Below are 25,063 nucleotides of genomic sequence, written 5' to 3'. Positions count from 1 at the left end.
TTCATCATTGTGGTGAGCATGTATCAACCACAGGTCAGCACTAGCTCGAGGACATCTGCACAATGCTCTGTTGCACTAAGCAAACATGTCTTTAATCTCTCTGTACCATCTGGAAAATAATATTTCTTTTATTTTTCCCTTTTGATTTTCTTCTTCTGTTGAGACTGCAAGTATTAAAAGGCAAGCCCTTTATCTGATTACAAAAGGATACACCAACACAAGCAAGACAAACAGTCCAGGACTGTTAGCCCTGAAGGCAAGTGGTGTGATTCATCTTATGGACATATTGCTAAACTTTTGTCCATGTGAAAAAAAAAAAAGAGTGGCCTCACCCACACCTCCTCCTGGGAACAGGGTTTGACCTGTGGTAGTATTTGAACCATCTCTGAGCATTTTCTGGGGAAGAGAAAAATGGCATGGAGTGAAAATGTTTCAGGGAGTAGATCATCATGGAAGATTGCAAGCCCAGCCCTGGTCATCTTTAACAACATAAACCCAGCTGAAGTGTACAATGCCCAAGACAAAAAGACACAAGGTTGATTTGGACCTGTAGGTGTTACTAGAAAAGAAAGAAAGAAAAAATAGGATTTTTCCAATTTTGTTTTAAGTTTGGCTTCTGTTAACTCAAATCATGGTCATGAGCACCTCCGAGCAGGAAAATACCGACTTGAAGGCAGCAGGCAGCCCCTACACAATCCAGCAGATGCTCTGGTGTGCTCCCAGCCATTCTCTACTTGGTTTTCCAGCCCTGGAAATATGTGTTTCCAGCAGAATATTTTACACCAGTTCATGAGGTGGAAATGCCATTAAAGAGCGTGACTCTCTTGACAGAGCAATGCTGGTGTGCATTGCTTGGCTTGGCTGTGGTGCACTCCCAAACACACAGCAAGGAAAGAATCACCTCTCAGATAATCCTTCCCAAGTGAAGTGAGAAGGAACTGCTGATGCCACAGAGCAGAAAAGATTTCCAAAGCTTGGATTCTAATTTCCTGATCTTTAAAAAGAAATTGCTCATCTGCAGCTAATCATGTTTGCGCCTTGCGCCGTCTCCAAGAGCAACATTTTCCAAGGTGCTTTTAATGAACTGAACAGCCTCCTAAAGACTCAGGAGAGACAGAGAGGCTGTCAGAGACAAATCCCTTTATTTGATTAGGCTTCACAGAATCTTGGTACATTCCTAACCAAAAAAACACAACAAAGATTGATCCTCCTCCCACCCAAATCAGTTGGACTTTCTCTCCGAGGCGGGACCAAATCCAGCAAATATCAATTAGAAATGGGTTTTGATGAAATGTTCTGTAGTATGAGGAGTGGAACCAGGAAAGCAGATTGGGTTGCAGGAGACACAGAGCTGGAGGTGACTTCCAAAGGGAAAAGGACAAGGAGAGGCCAAGATGGCAGGTTTGACCATGAAAGACAACAGGGAACCAGAAGGGGCAACGACACAATAAACCTCACCTCTTGTGGGAGCTTGGCCCTTTCTGTGGGACACAGTGGTGTAACCCCACCTACATTCCCAACTCTGGGCCAATAGATAAAGGCATTTCTTCCTAATGAACTGCTTCATGTGCTTTGGCAGAGAAGCACATAGTTGGGAGCAGTTGGGAAAGCATTTTGTCAGAGGCAGTCTGGCTGAAGGTTTGCTTGTAGCATTCTTTGCTGCAGTTCTGTTGGGATACATTTCTCATTTACAATCTGTTCTGCTTTTGCTGCTTCGTTTTTCTTTAGATATTATTTCTATTCTGTCCAAAAGAACATTTTTCCCCAAATCCATATGGAATGCTCAGAATTCTTAATGTAGTAATTTTGTGAATTTAGTGGCAGATTCTTGCAATTACCTGCACGTAACACAGTCTCATAAACACCTTTGACAGAAATCACAAGGCACATTCTGCACTTCTAGGCAGAGTCTGTCAATTTATCTCCCACTTTTACACTCTCTTTTTCTGGAAGCCAAATATTGCATAAAATTTCAGCACATAATTTGAATCAGCTCAACATAAACTGAAATGTTGTCAAAGGTTTATTCACAAGTTATAGATTCAGTTCTAGAGAAAAACAGACTTTTCTTTCTGCTCTGTTCTTTTGATGATAATCTACTTTTGAACAAATGAAAGCTCACTTCAGTTTTCATCTGTAGCTTTCCTGACATGTGAAAAATTGACTAATTCCATGAAATAACATTTTCTTACATATTTTCCTGCTTTGGTACAACTGAGATTTGGCCAGGACAGAGCACCAACCTGCCAGGATTATGCGGAAGGCGTAGGATTTGTGGTATTTCAGACCCAGTCAACACAATTAAGCCAGCTTTGTTCTATTTTAAATTCACAGAACACGGCAGTCACCTCAGAAGTGACTTCCAGAAAGTTTTGATTTGTTTTGTTTTGTCCTTAAACACAAGTTCTGGGCTGATTTCCAGGACATTTAAGTTTCAAACCCAAATAATCAACTTCTGAGGGATCACCTGAGCTGAACCTGCAGGTCCTTGACAAGAACTACCTGTGGAGAACAGACAGATCTCTGCACACAGAGCTCTGTTTAGGTTCAGACCTCCCTGTAAGATCTGTAACCACCAAACCATATCTTTCCAGAAGTATTTAGTAAAAATCTTCAACATCTCTGACCACACCTGTTGTGTAAATGAAAAAGAAAATAATCTATAAAGCCCTCCAATATTCCAACAGTGCTGGTCTATATGATGCAAAACAACCCCAAAAATACAAAACAAAACAAAACAAAACAAAAACAAACAAACAAACAAAGAAAAAACAAATTCAGATGCCTACATTAAAAATTATGAACCATTATTCTATTTTTGGTTTTCTATTTGATTTCAAACTGATTCAAACAATACCAGGTTAAATCTAGCTCAGTCTTTTCAGAGCTATGATAACCCCAAAGCAAATTGCATCCTCAGCTTGCTGACAGGAGTCTTAAGGGTCAGAACTCTAAATTCCATCACACAGGTTGATGGCCAAGTATTTTGGAAAGAGAAAAAAAAATAATCAAGTAATCTTTGCATGCATCTTAACATATGCAAATAATTTTAATAAAACTAAAGTGTTGCCTGGAACTCTGCACCCTGGAGGCACATTCAAGATTTATTTTGACATGCAAAATAAAACCTAATGAGACGTTGCCATTGATTTATGGGAAGAGAAAGGGAATTTTGTTTTGTTTTGTTTTGTTTTCATTTCCAAACTGTTGTTGTGGAGCCAGTAATGGATAAGAATAATCTGTGCAGGATACCATGGTGTACTTTAGATTGTGGTTACTGAGTTTTGGTTATGACATAATATCAGCAGAAAGACATGGAAAAGGAAGAATTTTAAGGCATCTTCTGGGCTTCCTGTACCCTTAGTTTCCAGTACATTTTTTTGAATTTGGTATGAATTTGGACATTATTTACCTACTCCCATCTAAGTTGTTAGAAAAGAAAAAATCTGGGACATTGGGATTCAAAATACAAAACCCAAACACTCAGACCCCACTATCTGTGAGTAAAATCTTGCAGCTTTTACAGAATCACAGAAGAATTTGGGTCAAAAGGTCTCTGAAAAATCATCTTCTTTCAGTCACTCTGCCATGGGCAGGGACAACTTCCACTGTCCTAGACTGCTCCAAGCCCTGTCCAACTTGGCCTTGGACTCTTCCAGGGATCTAGGGGCAGCCACAGCTGCTCTGGGTAATGTATTCTAATGCTTCATGACCTTCATAAGGAAGAATTTATTTCTAATATCTCATTTAAACCTGCTGTCTTCCAGTTTGAAGCCATTTCCCTTGTCCTGTCACTCCAGCCTCTTGCAAACAGTCTCTTTCCATATTTTCTGTCGCTTCCGTCAGGCACTGCAAGGCCACAATGAGGTCACCCTCACATTCTCTTTTTCAGGCTGAATAATCCCAATTTTCCCAGCCTTTCCTCATAGAAGAGCTGCTCCATCCCTCTGATCATACTCTGCACTCCGTCCATCACCTCCACATCCTTGCTGTGCTGGTCCCAGGGCTGGAGCAGCTCTGCAGGTGGGGTCTCACCTGAGGGGGCAGAGGGAGAGAATCCCCTCCCTCAATCTGCTGCCCACACTGCCCAGGGTACCATTGGCTCAGCCTAAAGATTCAGTCATTAGAGGGGAAGGTGAAATCTGCATAATTTTTTTGGAAAGAAAATAACTCTGGACCTTATTGAAAACTTAAGGCAGCTATATCATAACTGAGACATCTCAAATAGAGGTTAAAATTGAAATGGGTCCAACCTGGTCTGCTGTTTCCAAGCACAAAGTCAGAAAGCAAGGGAGTTCTGTCGTTATGCCAGACAGCTCTAAAATTGTGAAAAACAATTAAAAATGTGATTAAGTTTTCAGAAATATCTTTTCAAAGCAGGGAGCTGGGATGTCTTGGAGATTCCAGTATTAAAGTGAACTGTGTGCAACCAATTCCTGCCTCTTCTCAGTCCTGACTCTTACAGAATAAGCCCAAGGAAGTTGGTTAAATACAGAGAAATTATTTTTTTGGCTGCTTGGCAAGAGAAGGCTCTGGGATCATCCACTCCACACCGCTTCCCTAAAAAGGAGACCAGGAGCATGCACTGTTGAAGTGCTTCCCAGGGAATGTTGAGGGAGTGATTAGGCACTAATGATCCTCCTGTGCCTCCTGGGGCAGGGAAAGGTCCCTGTTTTTCAGCTCCTTTGCCTTGGTAGCAGCACTGCTTTTTCACATCCCTGCTTTCTGTTGAATCAGGGATTCGGTTGTTTCAGTTCCAAGTTTTCTTAATTATTTTTTTTTTCCTGCTAACCTTGGTAAACAGTCCTTCAGTTGTCAGGTCCTGACTGATTATCTTCACCTGGCTAAAGACTCTGCATTTTTCCTTCTTTGGTAAAAACTTCATGGGTGTAGTAATTGATTCCCTGATAGGGAACCCAAATTAACAGATAAAAAACAAGATCTTTGTGTAGCCAAATGGTTTTACTTTTTTTTTTCTTTTTACACAAAGTCAATGGAATTTTTCTGTTTAAGTCAAGGCTACATTTTGTCTGGAAATCTGTAATTGCTCACCGAGTTAATTAATCCGAAAAAGACCATATTATTATTTTTGTGAGGAACCATCCATCACTGACTTAGCACTGAAAGTGCACCATGGCTATAAAACTCCAGCTGAAATAGGCCAGCCCAATGGAATGACACACAGTCAGTTGGTTTAAGACTATTATATTTATTTATTCTGTGCTTTGGGAGCTACCAAATCAAGAAGCTTTTCTCAATTATGGATTTTTATTTGATTCCAGATACCTCAAAGCTGATTTTTAGTGAAATGCTCTTCATTTTGAAATCAAATCATATTGATTTCAGTAGGAGTGGAGTTTCACTTTTAAATCCTTTTAATAGGATACATTATCTTTCACACTGAGTTTCCTTCAATTCAGTGCTAAAACTTTTCTCCTCAAAGGAGTGATGGGTGGACATCAGACTTGTTAGCTGGGAATTAGGAATTAGGAGGACAACGGGGCTGGAGAGGGGCTGGGAACACAAACCCTGTGAGGAACCCCTGAGGGAGCTGGGGGTGCTCAGCCTGGAGAAAAGGAGACTCAGGGCTGACCTCAGCACTCCCCACATCTCCTGAAAGGTGGCTGTGCTCAGCTGGGGCTGGGCTCTTTCTCCAGGAACTGACAGAACCAGAGCACACAGCCTCGAGCTGCACCAAGGGAAACTCAGGTTGGATATCAGGAAAAAGTTTTTCACAGCAAGGTGATAAAGTTCTGGAATGGCTGCCCAGGGAGGAGGTGGAGTCCCCATCCCTGGGTGTGTTTAACAGAGCCTGGATGTGGCACTGGGTGCCAGGGTTGAGTTGAGGTGCTGGGGCTGGGTTGGACTCGATGAGCTTGAAGGTCTCTTCCAACCCAGTGATTCTGTGAATTCTGTGAATTCTCTGAATGTTTAGGCCTGTAAGGGCCTGCTGTGAATTACTCTAAACATTGAGCCAGCAGGGACTGAAGGCCCTTAAGGCACGATACTGCTGGATACTGAAAAGTATTAAAGGCAAGACCAAAGTTCCCTAATTAATTCTGAGAGAATCCCAAAATGTTTTGGGTTGGAAGAGATCTTGAAGATTATCCAGTTCCAATCCAGTGCCATAGGAGGGACACCTTCCACTATCCCAGGTCGCTCCAAGCCTGTCCAACCTGGTCTTGAACTGTTTTGTTTCTAATTTTACAGCATCCACTCAAAATCACAGGGGAATTTTGCTTTTTATTTTGCAATGGGATCCTGCATGTTAAAGTACAAAAAATGTCAGTTTTATTCTCAAACATAATGCTGTTTAGAAATAGGAATTGAAAAAAATTAAACTCAGTCAGTAAAGATTTCCCTGAATATCCTTAAGTATATTAGGACAGAAGTAAACAAAAGACAATCGGATGAGAACACTTTATTTGAAGTTATTTGAAGTTTTGAAGTGATTTTTTTTCTTCTCCAAGTTTCCCTTTTCCTTATTGCAATCATGTATTGCTGTTGTCATTATATTCTTTATTTCAATTTCAAATTAGAGAAGGGAAGACAGGACATTTTAGGTAGTCACTTTTAATTTAATAATCACTTGATGTCATTTACAATATGGGTGCTTTCAGAAGGATGAGCAGGCTAAATTTGGGCTGCCAAATACTGCTAATTTTGAATAAAGCAGCAGTTTTACACTCCAGCTCAGGATGTTGGAGCATTCACCCTTCTCACTCCTAATTCACACAAAGGGCAACTGCACTGTGGCTGAGTTTATTTGTTATAGCAGCAAACATCTTGGCACAGGTTGGCACTGGCACCAAAAGCAGAGAAATGTCACCAGAGGCCGTTTCCTACACACAACACTGGGACTGCTCAAAAATCCCCACTGGAAAAGAGCCTGCTGAGCCCTGAGATCATAAAGGGCTCCTCGTGCGTAAATGACACCGATCCTGATGCTGGAAGAAGTAGTTAAAGACTCTGCAAGCTCAGAAAGAGCACAGAGAAAATGCCTCTGAAGTTATGATTCATCTTGTGTGCTGTCCTCTGCTTTTGTGTATTCCCAAGGCAACTCTAAAAGCTGGGTCAGGATGGGCCATTCGTCCGTCTGGCCCTAAAAGTTGCATCAGGTGATGAGCTCTGACAAAACCTTTCAAGGATGAAACTAAAATGGACAGGTTTTACCTCAAAAGGAAAGCAGCATTTCACACAATTCTGATATTCAGGTTATCAATCTACGTCAGGGGTGCTCAGAGCCCTGACACAGATTGTCAGAGCAGCTCTTCAAACACATCCTCACAGCCCACGAGAACTTTATGTTTGTCAGAGGGGATGGAAAAGTAAAGATCTTTCCCTTGTTTTGCCCCATTTTTGGTATAAAATGGAAAACAGACCCGTGCTGCAGTAAACAAAATGCAACTTTGCTTCAGCTGGAAGGGACACTTGTTTTTGAACATAAAAGTGATTACAAGAAATAGGTAAGCTTTAATTTTGACTTAAAGCCAGATAAAATCTCCTGGTAATCATCACTTTCCTGATCTGAACAGTTTTTTTCCCTAGTTCTCTCTTTTAACACTTAAAATTTGTGTATGATTTGCAGACTTTAATACTACAAAAAGCACAATTCGCCATGAGTTTTCCCAGGAAACCCTGACTGAGATAAGTTAATGAGCTTGTTCATTAAAGAAAGTCCTTTATTTTTTAAAATCTTTAGTACTAAACTGAAAAGCACAAACCACAGATGAAAATAAAGGTCAAGCACTGGTGAAGAGCAGGTAAACACACATAAGCATAAAATATTTCTGAAGATAAAGAACAGAAGAAGAGAGATATGCATTTTCTGTAAGGCTCTGGCAGTGGTTTGCCTTTGGATTTTCATCACAGATCAAAGTTACCCAAAATATAAATTCTCTTTGCTTGTGTCTGTCTAGATGTTGGATATTTTTTGATAGTGAGAATATTTTTATACTAATTGCCATTAAAACTCACAGCAAAGAAGACTCTGATATTAGAGTTTCACTGGGGTGCTGTAGAGTTAAAAATCAGTAACAAAACTCTGTTTCAGACACCTGGGATTTAATCTTGGATTTGTGATTGGATTAGGTGTGAGGCACAACACACTGGTTTGGCATTTCATAGCTGCTCACCTTTAAAATGGAAAATATGAGAGGAAATATTAAATAAGAAACCCACTGGCCATGGAATCACACATAATCCCAGAACAGCTGGGTTGGAAGGGACCTTAAAGCCCATCCACTTCCAACCTCTGCCATGGCAGGGACACTTTCCACCAGACCAGATTGCTCCAAGCCCTGTCCAGCCTAGCCTGAAACACTTCCAGATTTATAGAAACATGGGATAAAAAAATAATCTGGATTGTTTGGCAAGCAAAAAGACAGGTGATCTCATGGAAGAGGAAATTTGAATCTACTCCAGACCAAGAGCGGTGGTGATGTGACTCTGATGTCTGCAGTGGAATGAAGGAGCAAAGGAGATTTCCCTGAGTTGCTGAAGTCAGCACACATTGTCCTACAGGAACATCCAAAGTCCTTTCAGGAACATTTGTTGATGGAGCAACAGGTTCCTATCCCAGAGATTCAGAGCACAGGGAGTCCTCAGGGGGTTGCAGCTGTCCATTCGAGCTGTTAAAACCCTACAAAAGTATTAACATGAAATTTATTTCCCTTTTTAAAAAGAGCTTTAAATAGGTACCCGAAAGCTTGGTAATTCCCTTGGGGACTCACACCATGACTGAAAGCCAATCAAGCACCAAGGTTCAGTGAGGATCAAGGATCAGAGGGATGATGATGGGGTACCATGGGTCAGGATGATGGGTGTCAGAGGCATTTGGATCTGTGAGATCCCAGTGGATGTGAGGTGGCCACAGCTCCACATCCCTCAGCCCTGCTTGCTGTGAGGTCATGTGTGTGTCCCCACAACCTCCCCAGAAGCTGCTTGAGACCCTCTGGCAGCCAACTTGCCACTCTCTGGCCCCTCCAGTATCTGTCCCAGGGCCATAGTCTCTGCCAGGCCCAGCTCACAGACCTCTCCCCTTGTCTCCAGCTGGGCTGGAGTTATCTCAACAAACCAGGCACATCCATGTGTGCAGGAGTGCAGTTCCTCAGGGAACACTCACTGCCTCCTCTCTCCAGTGCCTGGACCACACCAGCCCTGTGAGCCTCAGCTCCTTCTCCAGCTGCTGGCCCTAAGACCCCACACAAACCTGTGGGGGCCCCTTGCCCAGGAAAATACCTGGAAATGGAGTTTAATAAGATTTGTTTAATAAGGATATTTATTTAATAAAGGACAGATTGAGCGGAGCAAGACCAGAGGCCAGACCAGGTTTTTTTTTTTGCATGTTCTACAGATTTTGTCCCCTTATCTCTTCTGTTTTCCCACACTTGCTCCTCCCCAAGCCACAATGATTGGTCCTTCTCTAAATACCCTACAACAACTCCTACAATAATTTTCACACACTCTCACAGCTCCTGTGAGTTTTATGTAGTCTTCAAACACTCCTCGCTTGCATCCCTGTTCCTGTGAGGGCAGTAAAGCCCACAGCTCTCAGGATCCCCTCTGGGAGCATTTCTTTGGCCAAGACAAGACATCTCAGTGGGGCTCAGCTGCTCACCAGAAAATCCCATTGGCACCAATCACATTACTGGGGTTTCCTCCACCTAATTGTAGTTCCTCAAGTCCTTGATGAGCCTTTGGGTTTATGGTTATTAGCTGTTAATCACCAATGCTAATGGCTTAGGGAAACGTTCTGCCGGGTTTATTGCTCTGTCTGGCCAGCCCTTCCATGGCACCAAGCATGACTTGCACAACTGCTAATAAAAAAAAAAATTCCCAAGCTCTGGGGAGCCCTGTCTGGTGAACATCTTGTGCTCTCTTCCTTCCAGCCACCCTATATCAATCAGCAGCTTCTCCTTACCCACATTTGTGAAGATTTGAGATCCTATAAACCTCTTCCTGACAAACAGGTTCTGTTCCATTTGTTGGTGTGTGCCTTTCCCTGCAGCTCCCTCCCTTCAATTAAGCCACAACTTTTATTTCTGAGTTTCCTTCTCATTCACTCTGAGCCAAAGACATGTGATGCTGACAGCTGTGGCCCATTCACATCCCTACTCAAAGCTCCTTTTCCAGGGAATACTCACCAAATCAGCTGGTGAAATGTTGTGAGATAGAAGGGCAGGAATGAGGAGATTGGTGAAAACCATCAGCAATGCTTTATCAGAGAAAAATTCTAGATATTCCATGCTGGTTTTAAAGCAAAGAAATCGATTTTGAAGCAGGGCCAATATTAAATATTTTTGCTTTTCTATAGATAAGTGTATATCTTCCTTCCAGACTCACCCCAGCAGCCACAGAACCACAGCAGGCAAAGAAAAAGCTCCACCTGCCCTAGCTGCATATCAGAAAATTTAGCAGCACCCCAATATGCAGCCTTGAAAACCCCAATAAGAACAGATTGTTCCATTTTCCCTTTACTTCACCAGCCACTCTAGGACATATTTTTTCTGTATTCTTTGATGCTTTACTGGAGCAGGGACTCTGCTCTGAAGGTGTGGCCATGGCACAACTCCAAGGATTTATGCAGCTTCAAGACCTGGCCCTGCATTTTACCTTGGCCTTTTCAGCACGCTGGTTTAATTTAACCCAAGGCCAAGAATTAAAATATTTAAAAACCCCAAAAAAACCCAACAATTCATGCCTGGTTACATTTGTGCTTGTGACCTACGCCTGTCCGAACAGGAGTTGGACAGGACAAAGCACAATGCACTTCCTTGCTTTTATTGCTCTCATTCACTTCATGTCATGCCAAAGAAGGTTGATTTAGGAAGTTCTAGTAATTAACTGCTGATGTTTTTGACTGCTGTTCCCAAGGGACTCACAATGACTTGTAATTGTTGTTCTGTAGGAAATGCTTTCTGGAACGATTGTAGATAACATATATTCTCTCTATGGCTTTACTTTTACTTGATTATTTTTTTAAGCCAGGAACATGATTTTCTTTTCCTTTAAGCAAAAGTCACCTGTTCTTTGCATCCTGGAAACCTCATAAATCACCTTTCTCCCCGCAGACCGTGCTTACATTTTGCTGTCCACATAATAAAGAAGCTTCTTACTCCAGTTGCACATTAAACAGAATATCTGAAGTGGGAAAAGACAAGGAGAGAGTAAAAATTAATGTGTATTTAAACTTCAAGTTACAAAGTGCCTTTCGTTGCTCTTAGCAGCTGAGAAAACTTGAAAGGAGGAGGCACAGAGGCAACGTATATTTAAATAGCACCAGTTGTTACAAGAATTTAAACCCAGGCTGGTGCTATTAGAGGAGGCTCTAACAGAATCATGAAGTGGTTTGGGTTTGAAGGGACCTTCAAGATCATTCAGTTCCAACCCTCTGCCATGGGCAGGGACACCTTCCACCATCCCAGGCTGCTCCAACCCCATCCAATCTGCCTTTGGACACTTCCAGGGATCCAGGGGCAGCCACAGCTTCTCTGGGCACCCTGTGCCAGGGCATCCCCAACCTCACAGGGAAGAATTTCTTCCTAATATCCAGTTGAAACCTGCCCTCTCTCTTTCAGGGTGAAGCCGTTCTCCCTTGTCCTGTCACTCTACACCTTTGTAAATCCTCTCTCTCCGTCTTTCTTGCAGGCTTCAGGTACTGGAAGGCTGCAATTAAGTCACTCACTTCTCCAGGCTGAATAAACCAAATTCTTTTAGCCTTTCCTCAAAGCTCTCAATATAGCTTCTCGCTCATTGTGATATTTGCCCATGTTTTCACTTGCTGTTCTGTTAAAAACTAATTTGTGTGTGCCTTAGCACTATTGCTTTATTGAATGCTTATATAGATTCTACTCAAAATTAAAATAAATATAATAATTATAGTTCTAATTCCTCTTTCTGTGGCCCCTGCTCCTCATGCACACAGACATGTGGTGTGATTTTTGGGGTGTCCTGTTCAGGGCCAGGAGCTGGACTTGATCCTTGTGGGTCCCTTTCAGTTCAGGATATTCTCTGATTTTATGCATTTCGCAAATGAACCTATTGAAAACCTATTTTCTCTCTCAGGTGACTCAACAGCTGCATATATCATAATGAAAAAAAAAAAATTCAAAAGTCTAATTCTCAGATCTTCACTTATTATATTCCTCTGCTACTGACCGAAATCCAACCCCAACGAACCCAGAGCAGATTCTACTGCTGTGTTTGCCAGGTTTGTGAACTGGAATAACAATTTGAGAAATGCTGGATTGTTTCACAGGACTGACCTGAGCAAGAGAGACTCAGGAAGGATATGGTGATAGGAGTTCAGCCCTGAGAAGGATGTCAGTCATAATAAAACTGCTCCGCATTGAAGTGCTCGTAAAAGACTGGCTTTCTTCACACGCCATGGCAGAGCACTCATTCCTCATTTGTCACCCAGCCTGGGAGTGACATTTACCAGCTGCAATTTGCCATTGTGATATTTTTTCCCCTTTTGCTTCCATTGACCAAATGTAAACAATTCACGATAGCAGATCTGAGATGGCATCGACAGCGTGCTGCAGCCACTTCAAAACAGGAATACGGCCATGTGTCACTGACAATAAATAAAACATAAAGGCACGGACCGTGAAGGTTTTTCTCAGCCAAGATGTCAAGGGAGTGATTTTCCATCGGAAAGAGAAAAATGTGGAGCCCACTGAACACAGTGTTTAGCTGATTTCAACAGAAATGGGTAAAATTGGAAGGGAGCACAGTGGGTCAGCTGGTCCAAACTCCTGCTCCAGCAGGGTCATGCCAGAGCTCATGGCACAGGATTGTGTCCAGAGAGTTCTAGGATCTCCAGATCTACATTTAGAATTAGTTTGGCCCTAAATATGTTTTTCTCATGACTTTAATGGTCAATAAAGCAAATGAGGCACAGGCCTAAAACTGCATCACAAATTATAAATAGTCTGAGTAACACAGAAGACAGGGATTGGTGGTGTCCTGTACCTCAGAGTAAAACAATTTGTGTCATCTTCAATGCTCAATGTTTAAGGTGGATTTTTATTTCTTTTACTGCTGCACATTCCACCTCCCACCCCATGATGATGCTTTTATAAAATTTGGGATTTAATACCTTCCAAAACCCCACTAATGTGACCCATGACATTTTCACAGCTCATCCACAACCGAGTGGCTGCTCCCTGCCTGTGATCTTCACCTTGGATTTTCACATCTCTTGGGAAACAGCCTTGCAGAAACCCATCCATCCTCAGGGGAACTGCCCCCACAGACCTGCACAGGGGGAGACCCTGGACTGCTCCCTTCCCTCAGCCACAAGGGACATTTTTCCACTCTCCCTGCAGCAATGATTCAGAACTCAGGGTCTGGCAGCCTTGGCTCCTGTCCACAGCACTCACCAAACCAAGCACAGCTCAGCAAAAGGTATGTTTGTGGAATGTAACTTTTAACCTCCTATCCTTTGTGTATTTTACAGAGAGAAGCTGAGCACTTATTCTTTTTTTGGTTACACATTCTTTGCCGGTGTTCTGTCAATTAATAAATATTTGCTGAATTCCAGTGCACAGAGTATTTTTACAAATGCCCAGAATATTTCTTAGATTAATTCGGAAGGCCTTGCCAAAAGATAAGATGATGATAAGGAAGTAAGCAGAACACCCACACAAGGTACAGTTATCTTGGGTGTTTTATCAGGATTTAGGGTTGTGGCACAGCTGCAGTGCTGTTCTACAAGAAATCTGTGCTTACAAATTCTCACGTCCAGGACACCTTCCAGGTCCCACCTCTGAGATGGCTCCTGCGTGCCCACATGAGTAACCTGATTTATCAGCAACTCCTTTTCCAAAAGCTGGCAAATGCCTGCTACTTATCCCTGTTCTTTCTTCCACAGAGGTGATTCTTTGTCTCACAGGTGAAAGCTGTGAAGTGGAAGCCAGAGATGAGGATGGTGCAGGAGGCAGGAGGAGTCTCTGATCCATCATCTCATTCACTTGTTCTGCCAAGCTCTATAAACACAACTTCCTTCTTTTCAAGCTTTATCATTCACACACAGTGGGATTCATTTGAATCAGTCATCCTGGATGCCTCTAATAATCAGTATAACCTGTGGAGAACCAGAGAGCAACAGGCAGGCAGGGAAGAGAAAAATGCAATTCCTTCTGTAGCACCCAAACCAGGTGGCTGAACTCCACCAGTGCCTGTTTCTCACCAGTGGCTTTCAAGATATTCCTGGGTCACTGGTTTAGATGGAGATACCCACCCTGTAAACACCTGTGAGGAGATATTTTGATGATAATGACATTTTGAGGGATGGAGCAGCCACAGCTGCTCTGGATAACCTGTGCCAGGGCCTCACCACACTCACAGGGAAGGATTTCTTCCCAATGTCCCATCCATCCCTGCCCTCTGGCAGTGGGAAGCCATTCCCTGTGTCCTGTCATTCCATGCCCTTGTCCAAAGTTCCTCTCCAGCTCTCCTGGAGTCCCTTTAGGCACTGGAAGGTCTCCCCTTCTTTGAGCCTTCTCCAGGCTGAACAACCCCAAATATTTCAGCTTTTCCTTAAAGGAGAAATGTTTTATTCTTCTTACCATCCTCATGGACCTGCTCTGGACTCGCCCCAGCTCAGCTGGAATTCAGCTTTAGAGCCATATTAAAGTCACCCTGCAGGTTTATTACCTCTGAGTATTTCTGCAAGGCTCCATTTCAGCTCAGGTTGTCCACAGCCAACTCACTGTGCTCTATTTTTTCAGAAATTGCCCTTGAAAACTGAGACACTCAGATCCAGGGGTTGCTATAGGACATTTTAATCAGTGTTGAGCAAGGATGGGGAATGCATGGGATGTGCACATGGAAAACACTGAAACACCACCTGAAACTCACTGTGAGGCCAAGAGGCAGAGATCAGAGAAAGTGTTTTAATGTGAGGGTCTGGAAGAGTCTCAGTGCCATCACTGTATGGATACTTGAGTTGTGCCTTTAAGCACAACTGAAAGATCAACAGCTGGAGTTATCTATAATTCCTTCAGAAAAAAAAAGAAATTTAAGAAAAAAAAATACTCACAGCAGATTAAATGAAAAATGTTGAAGTAATTATATGTCATAATTATTCCTCTTAGAAAAAATCCAACTTTCCCCTTGTAAAATCTGTACTTCATTCCTTGCTGATATAGTCAGGAGCTATTAGTGAGGGATGTCACAGAATCGGGTTGTTTGCCACTGTACCAACAATCCCTCCCCACCTTGTTTGAAATGACAAATAAAACACCTGATTAAGCCCTTTTTCCCTTTCCAGTTTTATAAACAAGGCTGCTAAGGAGGAACTGCTTCCTTATTTCAGAGCTGGTGTTGAATTTATTATTTTATAGCCAAAGAAAACAAATCAATGTAGAGTGTGAGTGTACACAAAGTGTCCTTAATGGAGTGACTTTTCCTCAGGAGGTGCAGCAGATAGGATCACACAGAGATGCAGAAGCAACCATTTTCATTCCATTAAACAAAATCTCTGTTTCCAACATGATCTTTTTGATGAAAAAATAAAATAAAACGATGCAAATTAAGGCTTTGATGCTTAATTCTTAATTTTGACATTTCTGAAAACACAAACCAAAGAGACAATTATCACAGGACAAACTTTGGTGAGGGTCAAGTTTTTGTCATCTAAAATTTACCTGTGCAACCCCCACGTATTGACAATGTGAAATTCAGGGCAGTTCCCTTCATAGTAAACTTACCCTGGGACAGGAGAATAAAGCAGAGTTACCAAAATAATTGAAATCCATATTTTTTACTACATCATGTTATTGCAATCATACCCCAAATCATGCAGGTCTTCTGAAAAACTATTTTACTGCTTCAAAAGATTGGTGCAAGTATTTTCAGAAAAAAAAACAGTGGTTTGATGTCTTTGGTTTTTTAATGCAGCTCCTGACAAGCACAAAAAAAAAAAATCTTGCCTTCTCCCAGTACTTCACTTTCAGCAACAGAATCCTCAGAGCCCCTAAATCACTTCTCCCTGATGGAAAACTTGGCTAATGGTGGTGTCATTCTTCCAAGCTCTTCAGCTTTCCTTGATTACTGAAGTGACCATTTCCTGCCATTTCAAATTAGCCCATTAGATACGTTGCAAATGTAAACAAATGGAAATCTGCCCCAGGAAAGTGAAAACTTGAAAGCAAGAGACTCAGGTTGTCATTTTTAGTTTACCTGGGAACCAAACCCACAGTGACTGCAGGAATTCATTCAAGGGATCAGTCATCATATCTTAAATATTTTCAAGATTTAACCAGAATGAGGACGGCATGTAAAAACCAAACATCAGAAAGTCTATAAAATTGTGAATTTTTTACCCACAACCATAATTTTTAACTCTTGCAACTATTTTTTCACTGAGCTGGTGAGGCCCATGAAACATTCACAACTCAATCTCCCAGATTATTTTTCACTAGCAAGTCAATTATTAAAAAATGAGGAGGAAATCTGGGTTTTTGCCTGACCATTGTTTTAAGTGTTTTATTTGTATGAGACACTCTGTACAAGACAAAGCTAAATAAACATTTTGTAAAAAGGTGGTAGATGCACCAAAATAGTAACTCTGCTTCCATATTCATCTCCATACACAATAAGTCATGTTTGTTATTAGTTAAGGGGTCAATTTTCAGCACAGGGTGCACTTTTTTATTCCACAGAAGAAGAGAGAATGAAATGAAGACACCATGCAGACCTAAGTGCCAACATCACTGGTGCCTTTTAAAGCTCAAATATCAAATGATCACTGCTTTGTTCAGTTCAGGAAGTCCCATTATTTGGGAAATAAAAAAAAAAAAAAAAAAAAAAAAAAAAAGAAGAAAAACAACAAAGAGAAAAATATAATTTAGAAAGATTGGATGCATGTTGTGCACAGGATATATTTTTACACAGATCTGTGTAAAGGTTTTTGCTCTGCCACACAACATTTTGCATTGCCTCATGATTGACACAAAAAGCTCTGTAATGTCTTAAGTGAAATAACTTCTGATGCTTTACACTGAATAAAAACATGCAAGTCTTGATGCAGACAGTGACCAGGCAATGCTCTGGCGTTCCTTTTTGAGAGTATTTAGCTCTAAATGAATGCTCTGGTTACAGATTCCTTCCAAGGAGCCCTCCCTTTTTGCCTGGTAGGGACACTGAGCCCTGGTGAAGGACCCTGCTGCTCTCAGGTTCCAGGAGCAAGGCTGGTGGGAGGAGCTCAGCAGTGCTGAGGTGCCCTGCCCAGCTGGTGGCTTGGGGAGGTGGCTCAGGTTCATTTTTTCCTCCTTTGTCAGCAAGTGTCAGAACTCAAAATGTCCCTCAGACATTTTAGGATGTTCCGGATCCCAGTCAGAAGCATTTAACTGGGATGCATTTGGATTTGAGCCCTGGAATGACTTACAACCTTGCAGGAAGAACAAGAAGTCACAAAAGTTTAGATATTATAGTAGAAGTAGTCACAAAATAAAGGGAATAATTTTTTAGTGCTGTACAAGTGGGTTTTAAGTCCTGTACAGGAGGGTTTTGGTTTTGTACATGGGGATCAGAAGTTTTAAGATGGAGGGATTTGGGCCTGTCCTGTCCTCCCTCTTTCTTCTTCCTTACCTCCATGTTCTTGGTGATGTTGGCACTCACAGATTGGTTTAGAGTAGAAAAGCACCATTTAATATAGGTAATAGGCATTGGGAAAAACTGTAAACATGTCACACGGAATGTACCGTATAAAAGATAGAAAATCACCATTTAATATAGGTAATGGGCATTGGGGAAAAACTGTAACCATGTCACAAGTAATGTACCATATAAAAGAGAGCAGCAGCCCTGGGCGGGGAGAGAAGAAGCAGTCGGGGTCAGAGAGGATGTCAGGGTGTGTGTGTGCCTCTGCCTGAGCTGTGAGCAAACCACAGCAGCCTGAGAAGAAAATCTTTCAGATAATTTGCAATAAACAACCCTGAGACCGAACAACAGAGACTGCTGAGCCTTTCTTTGGAAGCACAGGTTGGAGGAGAGACTTTTCCACCACACAGAATCACCCTTGACCTGGGTGGCAAGCAAGGGCCTGGGTGAATCTGGAGTTAATTCACTGTCAGGTGGGCAATACATACCCACTTCATAACTACCCCAAGTTGTAGAGTCTATTTACTCCATGTATCACTTCAAGAGGATCTCTGATTTAATGGGTGATTAATAACCTGCAACTTGGGTGGAGTACTTAATGATCTAATGAAAGAGAGATTTCTGCCCCTTTTTACTTTGCAAACATGGACACAATGCCAGATAATAGTTAAGAAAAATCTGTATTAACAAAAAATAGTCTTCATAGCCAGCGATGAAGGAGCCTCAAAGTTCTTTGGAGCCTGTTTTAGAAAGAGGGACAGAGTTCAGGGCCTCTCCTCATCTTTGTTTACCCTCCACAAGAACCCCAAAACCACATTTTCTAAACAGTCTATCCTCTTTCTCATACCATAAAAATTTTTACATCTTCATGGGTGTGATGCATCCTCTTGGGATGCCTTTGTAGGAACAACTCTCATCCTAAAACCAAGCTCCACCACACCCTGGTAATCTCCCCTCCTCTGGACAGAGAACAGATCCCCTGAACACCTCTGCCCTGCAGAAATCCAGATTTCAGTCAGATCAGATCTGCCTGTCCCACAGCAGCTTCTCCTGCCCCTTATCTGTGCTGCTCTGCTGTCAGGGACTGGGAGGTTATCTCCAACCTGATACATTAAAGTTTTGAAATAAATGGTGTGGGTTTACTGGACTGGAAAAACCAGAAAGGAATTTTTTTGGTTCCAAAAATCTTCTGACATTTGTCATCTCCACAGTATTTTGTGTCCAAATGCACCCTTCAATATGTTTTATTACAGATACCTTGGGAGGCAGGTGGGAAAATCAAACTGCATTTGTTTAATGAGACAAATAGAACTACAGAATAATCAAATTCTATAGAATAAGAACTACAGAATTAAGTGGACTATAGAATAAAAAAATTTCAAAGAGGGGAAAAAAGGTTTTACATCTGGGGACTTTGGCTGTTTGGGAATTCCCAAAAACACTGAAGCTCAAGCTGAAGTATCTTAAAGACATTTTTGAATCCACCTGCAGCTGACAGCACAAACACAAACACATCCCTAAATACACAGGGATGGCAGAGCCAGTAGTCAGGAATCTGGTGCTGATGATGTCTCAGAGGCTGAATCTCTTGGGAGATCTGGATCTCATAAAGCTTTAAGTTCATCTGATTTAAACCAAACTGATTTTATTACACTGAAATAAATAAAATAACTGCAACCCTGAGATGCTCTACTGCATATAATGGTTTTAAACGGAAAGAGGAAAAGTTTAGATTGGATATTAGGAAGAAATTCTTCCCTGTGAGGGTGCTGAGGCCCTGGCACAGGATGCCCAGAGAAGCTGTGGCTGCCCCTGGATCCCTGGAAGTGCCCAAGGCCAGGTTGGACAGGGCTTGGAACAACCTGGGATGGTGGAAGGTGTCCCTGCCCATGGAAGGTGGGTGGAAAAGATGATTTCTAATTTCCCTTCCCACCCAAACCAGTCTGCAATTCTGTGACAGTTTGATGTGAATGAGAAGCAAAGGGGGAGGCAGATCTTCATCCAAAAGCCATCTAAACCTTTCTGGCACTCCTTTGTAACTTATATTCATGTTGGTTTTCAAATCTAACTCCAGAGCTAATTCCCTGAGATCTCCATTTGCACAGTTTGCACCTTACACCCAGAACAACACTGAATTTTTGATGGAAATTGATTTTGCACTAATTTTTCAGGACCCAGAGGAATTTCCACACTGACTAGGAAGAAAGTGCTACAATAAACATCAGGAAGTAAAAGTCCTTTATTGAACTCTCATGAAATATTCACTCTCAAGAGAGGAATACCTCTAGAAACACCATTTATCTGCCTTTTTCCCTGAGGCATTTTTCCAACCTTCTGTGCAGTAACTTGCCCCACTTTTGTAAAGTGTTGCTAAAGGAGAATTAATCAGGATACAAACTTTGGTTTCAGTACCTCAGTATCCATCTCCACAGTACCTCATTCCAGCACATGCATTTTATTTAACCATAGAAACATGTACCTATCACAGATAGGCACCATTTGAATTTCAAAACTAACAGCTCTTCTGTTTTCTTGTGATTATGAAGAAGCAAATCCCAGATCTGATCTGTCACCTGGGTGTGAATAAACCCTCATCTAGAAATAAGGGCATATATGTAAAGATACTGATACAGCTGCCTCTTACCAGAAATAAAAATGAGCTATATCAGCACGAGGCACTGTTACAGAACCCAGCACTAGGAAAGCACTAATGGAATTACTTTGGTAAAACACAACCACAATCCTTACTGCAAATTTATGACACAACAAGAACCTGGTATAGGCTAGGCTTTCCCCAAAAACCCCAGATGGTCACCAACTTATTTAGGCTTGCTAATACCAGGTAACGAGGTGAATATATGTTCCTTGGATGATGTTTTCTAGTGGCACTGGAGTTTTTTCAAGGAAGAACAAGGCAGGACAGAGAAGGCTGTAAAGTGAGAGAAATCTGGGTACAGCATCTCCCATCACATGCTTCCAAACAATTGCAGGATACAGAGTGGATCCAGAAGGAGACCTCAAGGGGACATTGACGACTTCAGAGCTTCATCTGTAACCTTGATTTGGTGGTGGGAACCCAGCCTTGCCCTCAGGAGCTTTATGCTGAGGGCAGTGACAAGGAATTTACGTCAGTGTTGTTTATATTAAAAGCAAAATATCTGAAGCATGAGGCGACTGAGGTGAAACCCTGCCAGCCTGTAAACCTTGTCATTCTTCCTCGTCTCCAACTGCCCCATTTCCTGTATTGGTGGGAATAGGAATGTGCTCATACAGTCATTTCCTTTTGGTCTTCCCAAATGAAGTGCAGCTCAGATCAGTCACAAGATGGGTTCTGTGCCGTTCCAGTCGATGACAGCTCCTTGCCACCTAGAAATGAAATCATTCACATCCATCAGTTCATCACTGGAAAGGCAAACCCACACCCCTGAACCACCCAAGCAAGCTCAGAGAGATTGGGATGGATGTGTCTGGGGTAACTAATCCCATCCCAAAGAGAATGGAGCAGAAGTGAGGGACTTGCACCCCCTGACTTTAGGGGCCAAGGTTGGAGGATTCTGTCCTGACCCTTCCTCCAGCCTCTCTGGGCAACAGAACAGCAGCTGATTCACAACAGAGACCTTCATGTTGGACAGAATAATTAGGGAATGCCCAAGATGGGTACAAGAATTAACCCTAAATAACCAAAAGACTCACTCTCAGCTCTCAGCAGGCAATTTGATTATTTTTTCATTTTTGTTTAGCTCTGATTAGGAACTCTCTGACTCTGAGATCCTGTGCCTGGATCACTTCGCTAAGCACCTATCTTTGCTCCTGACCTTGGCTCCTCCAAGCATGGCTCACTTTAATGGTGATGTTTTGCTTTTCTTGTGCTGAGGTTCTGGTTTTCTCTGCCCTTATTCCTCCTTCAGAATGACCCTGAAGATGTACACTGAGAACAGAATGATTCTGGAATCTTCCATGTTTCTCATTCCTGGCTCTGCACTGGTTGCCACAGCTCAGCTGCCCACCTCAGGAATGTGACTGAATGCAAAGGAGGCATCCATCCTAAATCTGCCACAAAATGTGTCTTCAAACCATGGCAAAAGACAGAGATCTGACCCAAAACCTGCTGAAAGCAGGATGATGCTCTCCAGCCACCTCCCTGAAAAGAGTGAACTCACCCTTCACGGCATGGATTCACCTTTGGCTGTGGCTTTTCCTCATCTGCAAGGTCATGGTCCACATTATCTGGGAACTAAACTGCTGCATTCCCAGTGCTGAGTATTTATATCTGCTTTGAAAATCTGTCTCAGAGTAGTAAGACATTGGTGAGGGGGTGGAGGGAACAGTGAGTTGCCAGTGCCACATTCTTTCTGTCACCGAGGACAGGATGTGTCAGCAAGGGTATGGCAGCTCAGTCCTTGAGCTGAACAAGCCAATTAAGTGTAAAACAAAACCAAAAGCTGAATTCTTGCAGTCTTCAGGGCAATGTCTCAAAGGAGGGCTGTTGTGAAGTTTTTTCCTTCTGTTTTTTACTTTCCTGCGAAGATTCAAATCAAAAATTGCAGGATTGTCTCAATCCCAGGAATACTTAGCAGGAATATACAGCAGAGATGCCCCACATCTTAAATTAAAAGAAGAATTTGTTTCATCTGGGGTTATTCAATGTAAGCCTGGCATTTGCCAGAGCTGTCCCTATCAGAGGTCCAGAATGTCACCCTTAAACAACCAAATGGAAAAAAACAACTGCCACCTTCTGTCCCCATTGGATTGAAACGGGGATGAGAAATTAAACTCTACAATTTTAATAAAGATTTGTAGGGAATGGGTATATTTATTTACAGTGCTGTGAACACATGTCAAGACTTAGTGCTTTTTAATGTACATGTGTACCTCTGAGAACTCCTGATCTTTTTTTTATTACTCTTACTAATTTCTACATGCATAGAATTTTACAATAGGTTAATGCATCTTTATTCTGCTGATTTTATATTACACTTACAGTTAGTCATACTCGTACTTAGTTTTTGTTAGAAAGTACAAAAAGAACTCTTAGGTTAGTTTGCCCTGTTCGTTTTAAAGTTTAAGGAGTCTTTTATTTCTTATCTTTTAGTGTGGAAATTTACATTATTTTTCTTTAGTTGGGGTAGTTCTGCTAAGGCTGCAGTTATCAGACTAAACAGTGTATTTTGCAAGCTTAAAGTGGCACATTTTATCTAAATCTAAATGGATTTCTACCCTGTTAAATTTTCACTCTGTCTCAGGATTTGTCAGGTAATGCCATCAAATCATCCCTTGTCTTTCAGTACAATCTTCCCAAGGTACAACTTTCTATCTCACAGGGTGATTAAAGTTTTGAGAGGGATCCACAGAGGCCAAAAACCACCAGATGAGCCTGTCCTGTGCCCTGGGGGATTACTCACTTTGGTGACACTATTTCTGCTGTTTGTAAAGTTATTAATCACTGTGCAGTGAGGAACTGGCTTTTTTTAAAATTGCTTTCCATAGAGAGCTTAAACAGAACATAATTTTTGAAGCAGGACTGAAGGCTACTTTCAGAACAAGTCTCATCTCTTAGGTTTATTTTCAAACAATTTCTTAGACCAAAAAGCAGCCCTTGGCTGTTTGTTTCTATGAAACAGGTCAAAAACTTTTCCCCTCTTGCATCTGCACAAGAACAGGTGTCAAAGAGTGAGGAATCTCACTCACAGATGCTGAAATATTATTTTATTTACAAACAGATACAAAACTTCCTGGACAGTGCAGGTGATCATTTCCCCAAACCGTCCTGCCACGGTGTAATTGCAACATGAGGCATTTTCTAGCTGCTGATTCCATTATCATTTATCAGATTAGCAAAAGGAAAACTACATTTGACCCACCTGCCTCAAGTACAACCTCACCCAAGGGTCATGCAGTTAACGGGAACTGAAGAGGAACAGGTCAGGCCCTGAACAATGCTCAGTCTGGAATAGCACTCAGTGAGCATCCCCTGTGCTGGTCATTTGGTATTGTTTTGGAGCACATCAATAATTCAGGGTGAAATGCCTAGGCTCTGCTCTTCTCTCATCCACCAAATTCCCTTTGGGTGTTTCCCTTCACAGCCAACAGGTGAACTCATGGATCCCACAGCTTTACTACCACAGAGGGTTAACAAAAAATACTGCAAAATTCAGGTTCTAATAGCAGATGAGAGTTTGGTCCCCTCAGGCAGAGCTAACAGATGTTATTTCCTCCAGTGCTGAGGATCAGGACTGTGATATGAGAGTATTCCTCAGGGAAGAGCAGGATAAGTTGTCTGCACGGCATCTCCAAAACAAGCCTGGGATGCACATTCCACACATCCCTGGGCAGAACCCGACTGCTGCCAAAGATGTCTGGGGCTGAGAGCCACAGGAAAAGCCCTTTTACTTCTCCTTTTTTGGGGGGCCTGCAGGTTACACTGATACCTGGTGGCGACTGGTCATTCCAGAGCCAGCTGAAGGGTTCCCTGCTCTAAATTCAGAACTGAGCTCTTCTGATGTTTTATACAACAGGGACTGAAAACAGGAGCCTCCTCCTCCTGCAGAAGCAAAACCCTTCTCTTCTGATAATAATATTATTAATAATAATTATTATTAATATTAAAAACTAAATGCAAAACCAGTCTATCACCAGTGCAGCTTTCCCTTTAGGAGAGGGTAAGAGAACGAAGAGCAGGCAGATGTGACACACAGAACTCAGTGTGTTACAGGATGGTGGAGCTCAGGTATTGGGGTAAGCAATGATCTTAATTTAATGAATTAAATTAATCCATTTAATTTAATCCATTGTCATGGATTAAAACAGAATTGAGGCATTTGAATGAAAGGAAAACTCTCAATTAACAATAACACCAATTAATGATAGTTTATTGTCTCAGCTCTGATTGTTCAGACTGTGGCCTGAGAAATTATCTTGCATTTTTTGAAGAGAGAAGTCTTCACCACGAATTCTTCTTCAAAACAAGTAACAGCTCTTTGCTTTATTAAAAATTAGTTTAGGGGAGTTTTCTACAGTGGTATCGTAAAAAAACATTCATTTTTTTAATCCCCTAAACTGCTCAAAATTTGGTTATCTCGGTTGTTTCTTACTTTTCTTTATATGCTGTTCTGTAGTTGGAAGAAAAAGTTCTTAAAACAAAAAGGAAAAAATTTAACATGAAAAACCTTTTGCAGCAAGGCCACGCTTTACTAAATACCCTCAAAGCAAAGGGAGAAAACTGAAAACAAGGAGCCAGCCTGCCCAGGGTAAATCAGAGTGCTGAGAATGCTACAAACAAAATGAATTGACACTGGAATTTGCTGGTAATTTACCTCTCAAGCAGATTAAAGCAGGGAACTTAAACTAAAAACAAACAGCAGCACCACCAACACTGTATAACTCTGACACAATGCCAGGAATGGAAGATATTCTAACACTTTAAATAGTTGCATGCATTATTCTCCCCATGGAG

At 41.9% G+C, this 25,063-nt stretch overlaps 1 protein-coding gene across 3 annotated transcripts in view; it reads right to left on the bottom strand.

Annotated features, from left to right (window-relative positions):
- Positions 1-19,831: 19,831 nt before the first annotated feature.
- MINDY4 (MINDY lysine 48 deubiquitinase 4) overlaps positions 19,832-25,063 on the bottom strand; it is a 74,295-nt gene continuing 69,063 nt past the window's right edge. For all 3 annotated transcript variants that reach the window (XM_021541859.2, XM_021541860.2, XM_077789625.1), the window contains exon 18: positions 19,832-20,976. In XM_021541859.2, coding sequence (XP_021397534.2) covers positions 20,928-20,976 — 49 coding nt within the window. In that variant the 3' untranslated portion in view covers positions 19,832-20,927. The remainder of the gene's footprint in view (positions 20,977-25,063) is intronic.

Source organism: Lonchura striata, chromosome 1 (genome assembly GCF_046129695.1).
Source record: "Lonchura striata isolate bLonStr1 chromosome 1, bLonStr1.mat, whole genome shotgun sequence".
Taxonomy (NCBI): domain Eukaryota; kingdom Metazoa; phylum Chordata; class Aves; order Passeriformes; family Estrildidae; genus Lonchura; species Lonchura striata.
The sequence above is the reverse complement of the archived record's forward strand: the minus strand, read 5'-3'. Positions and strand labels throughout refer to the sequence as shown.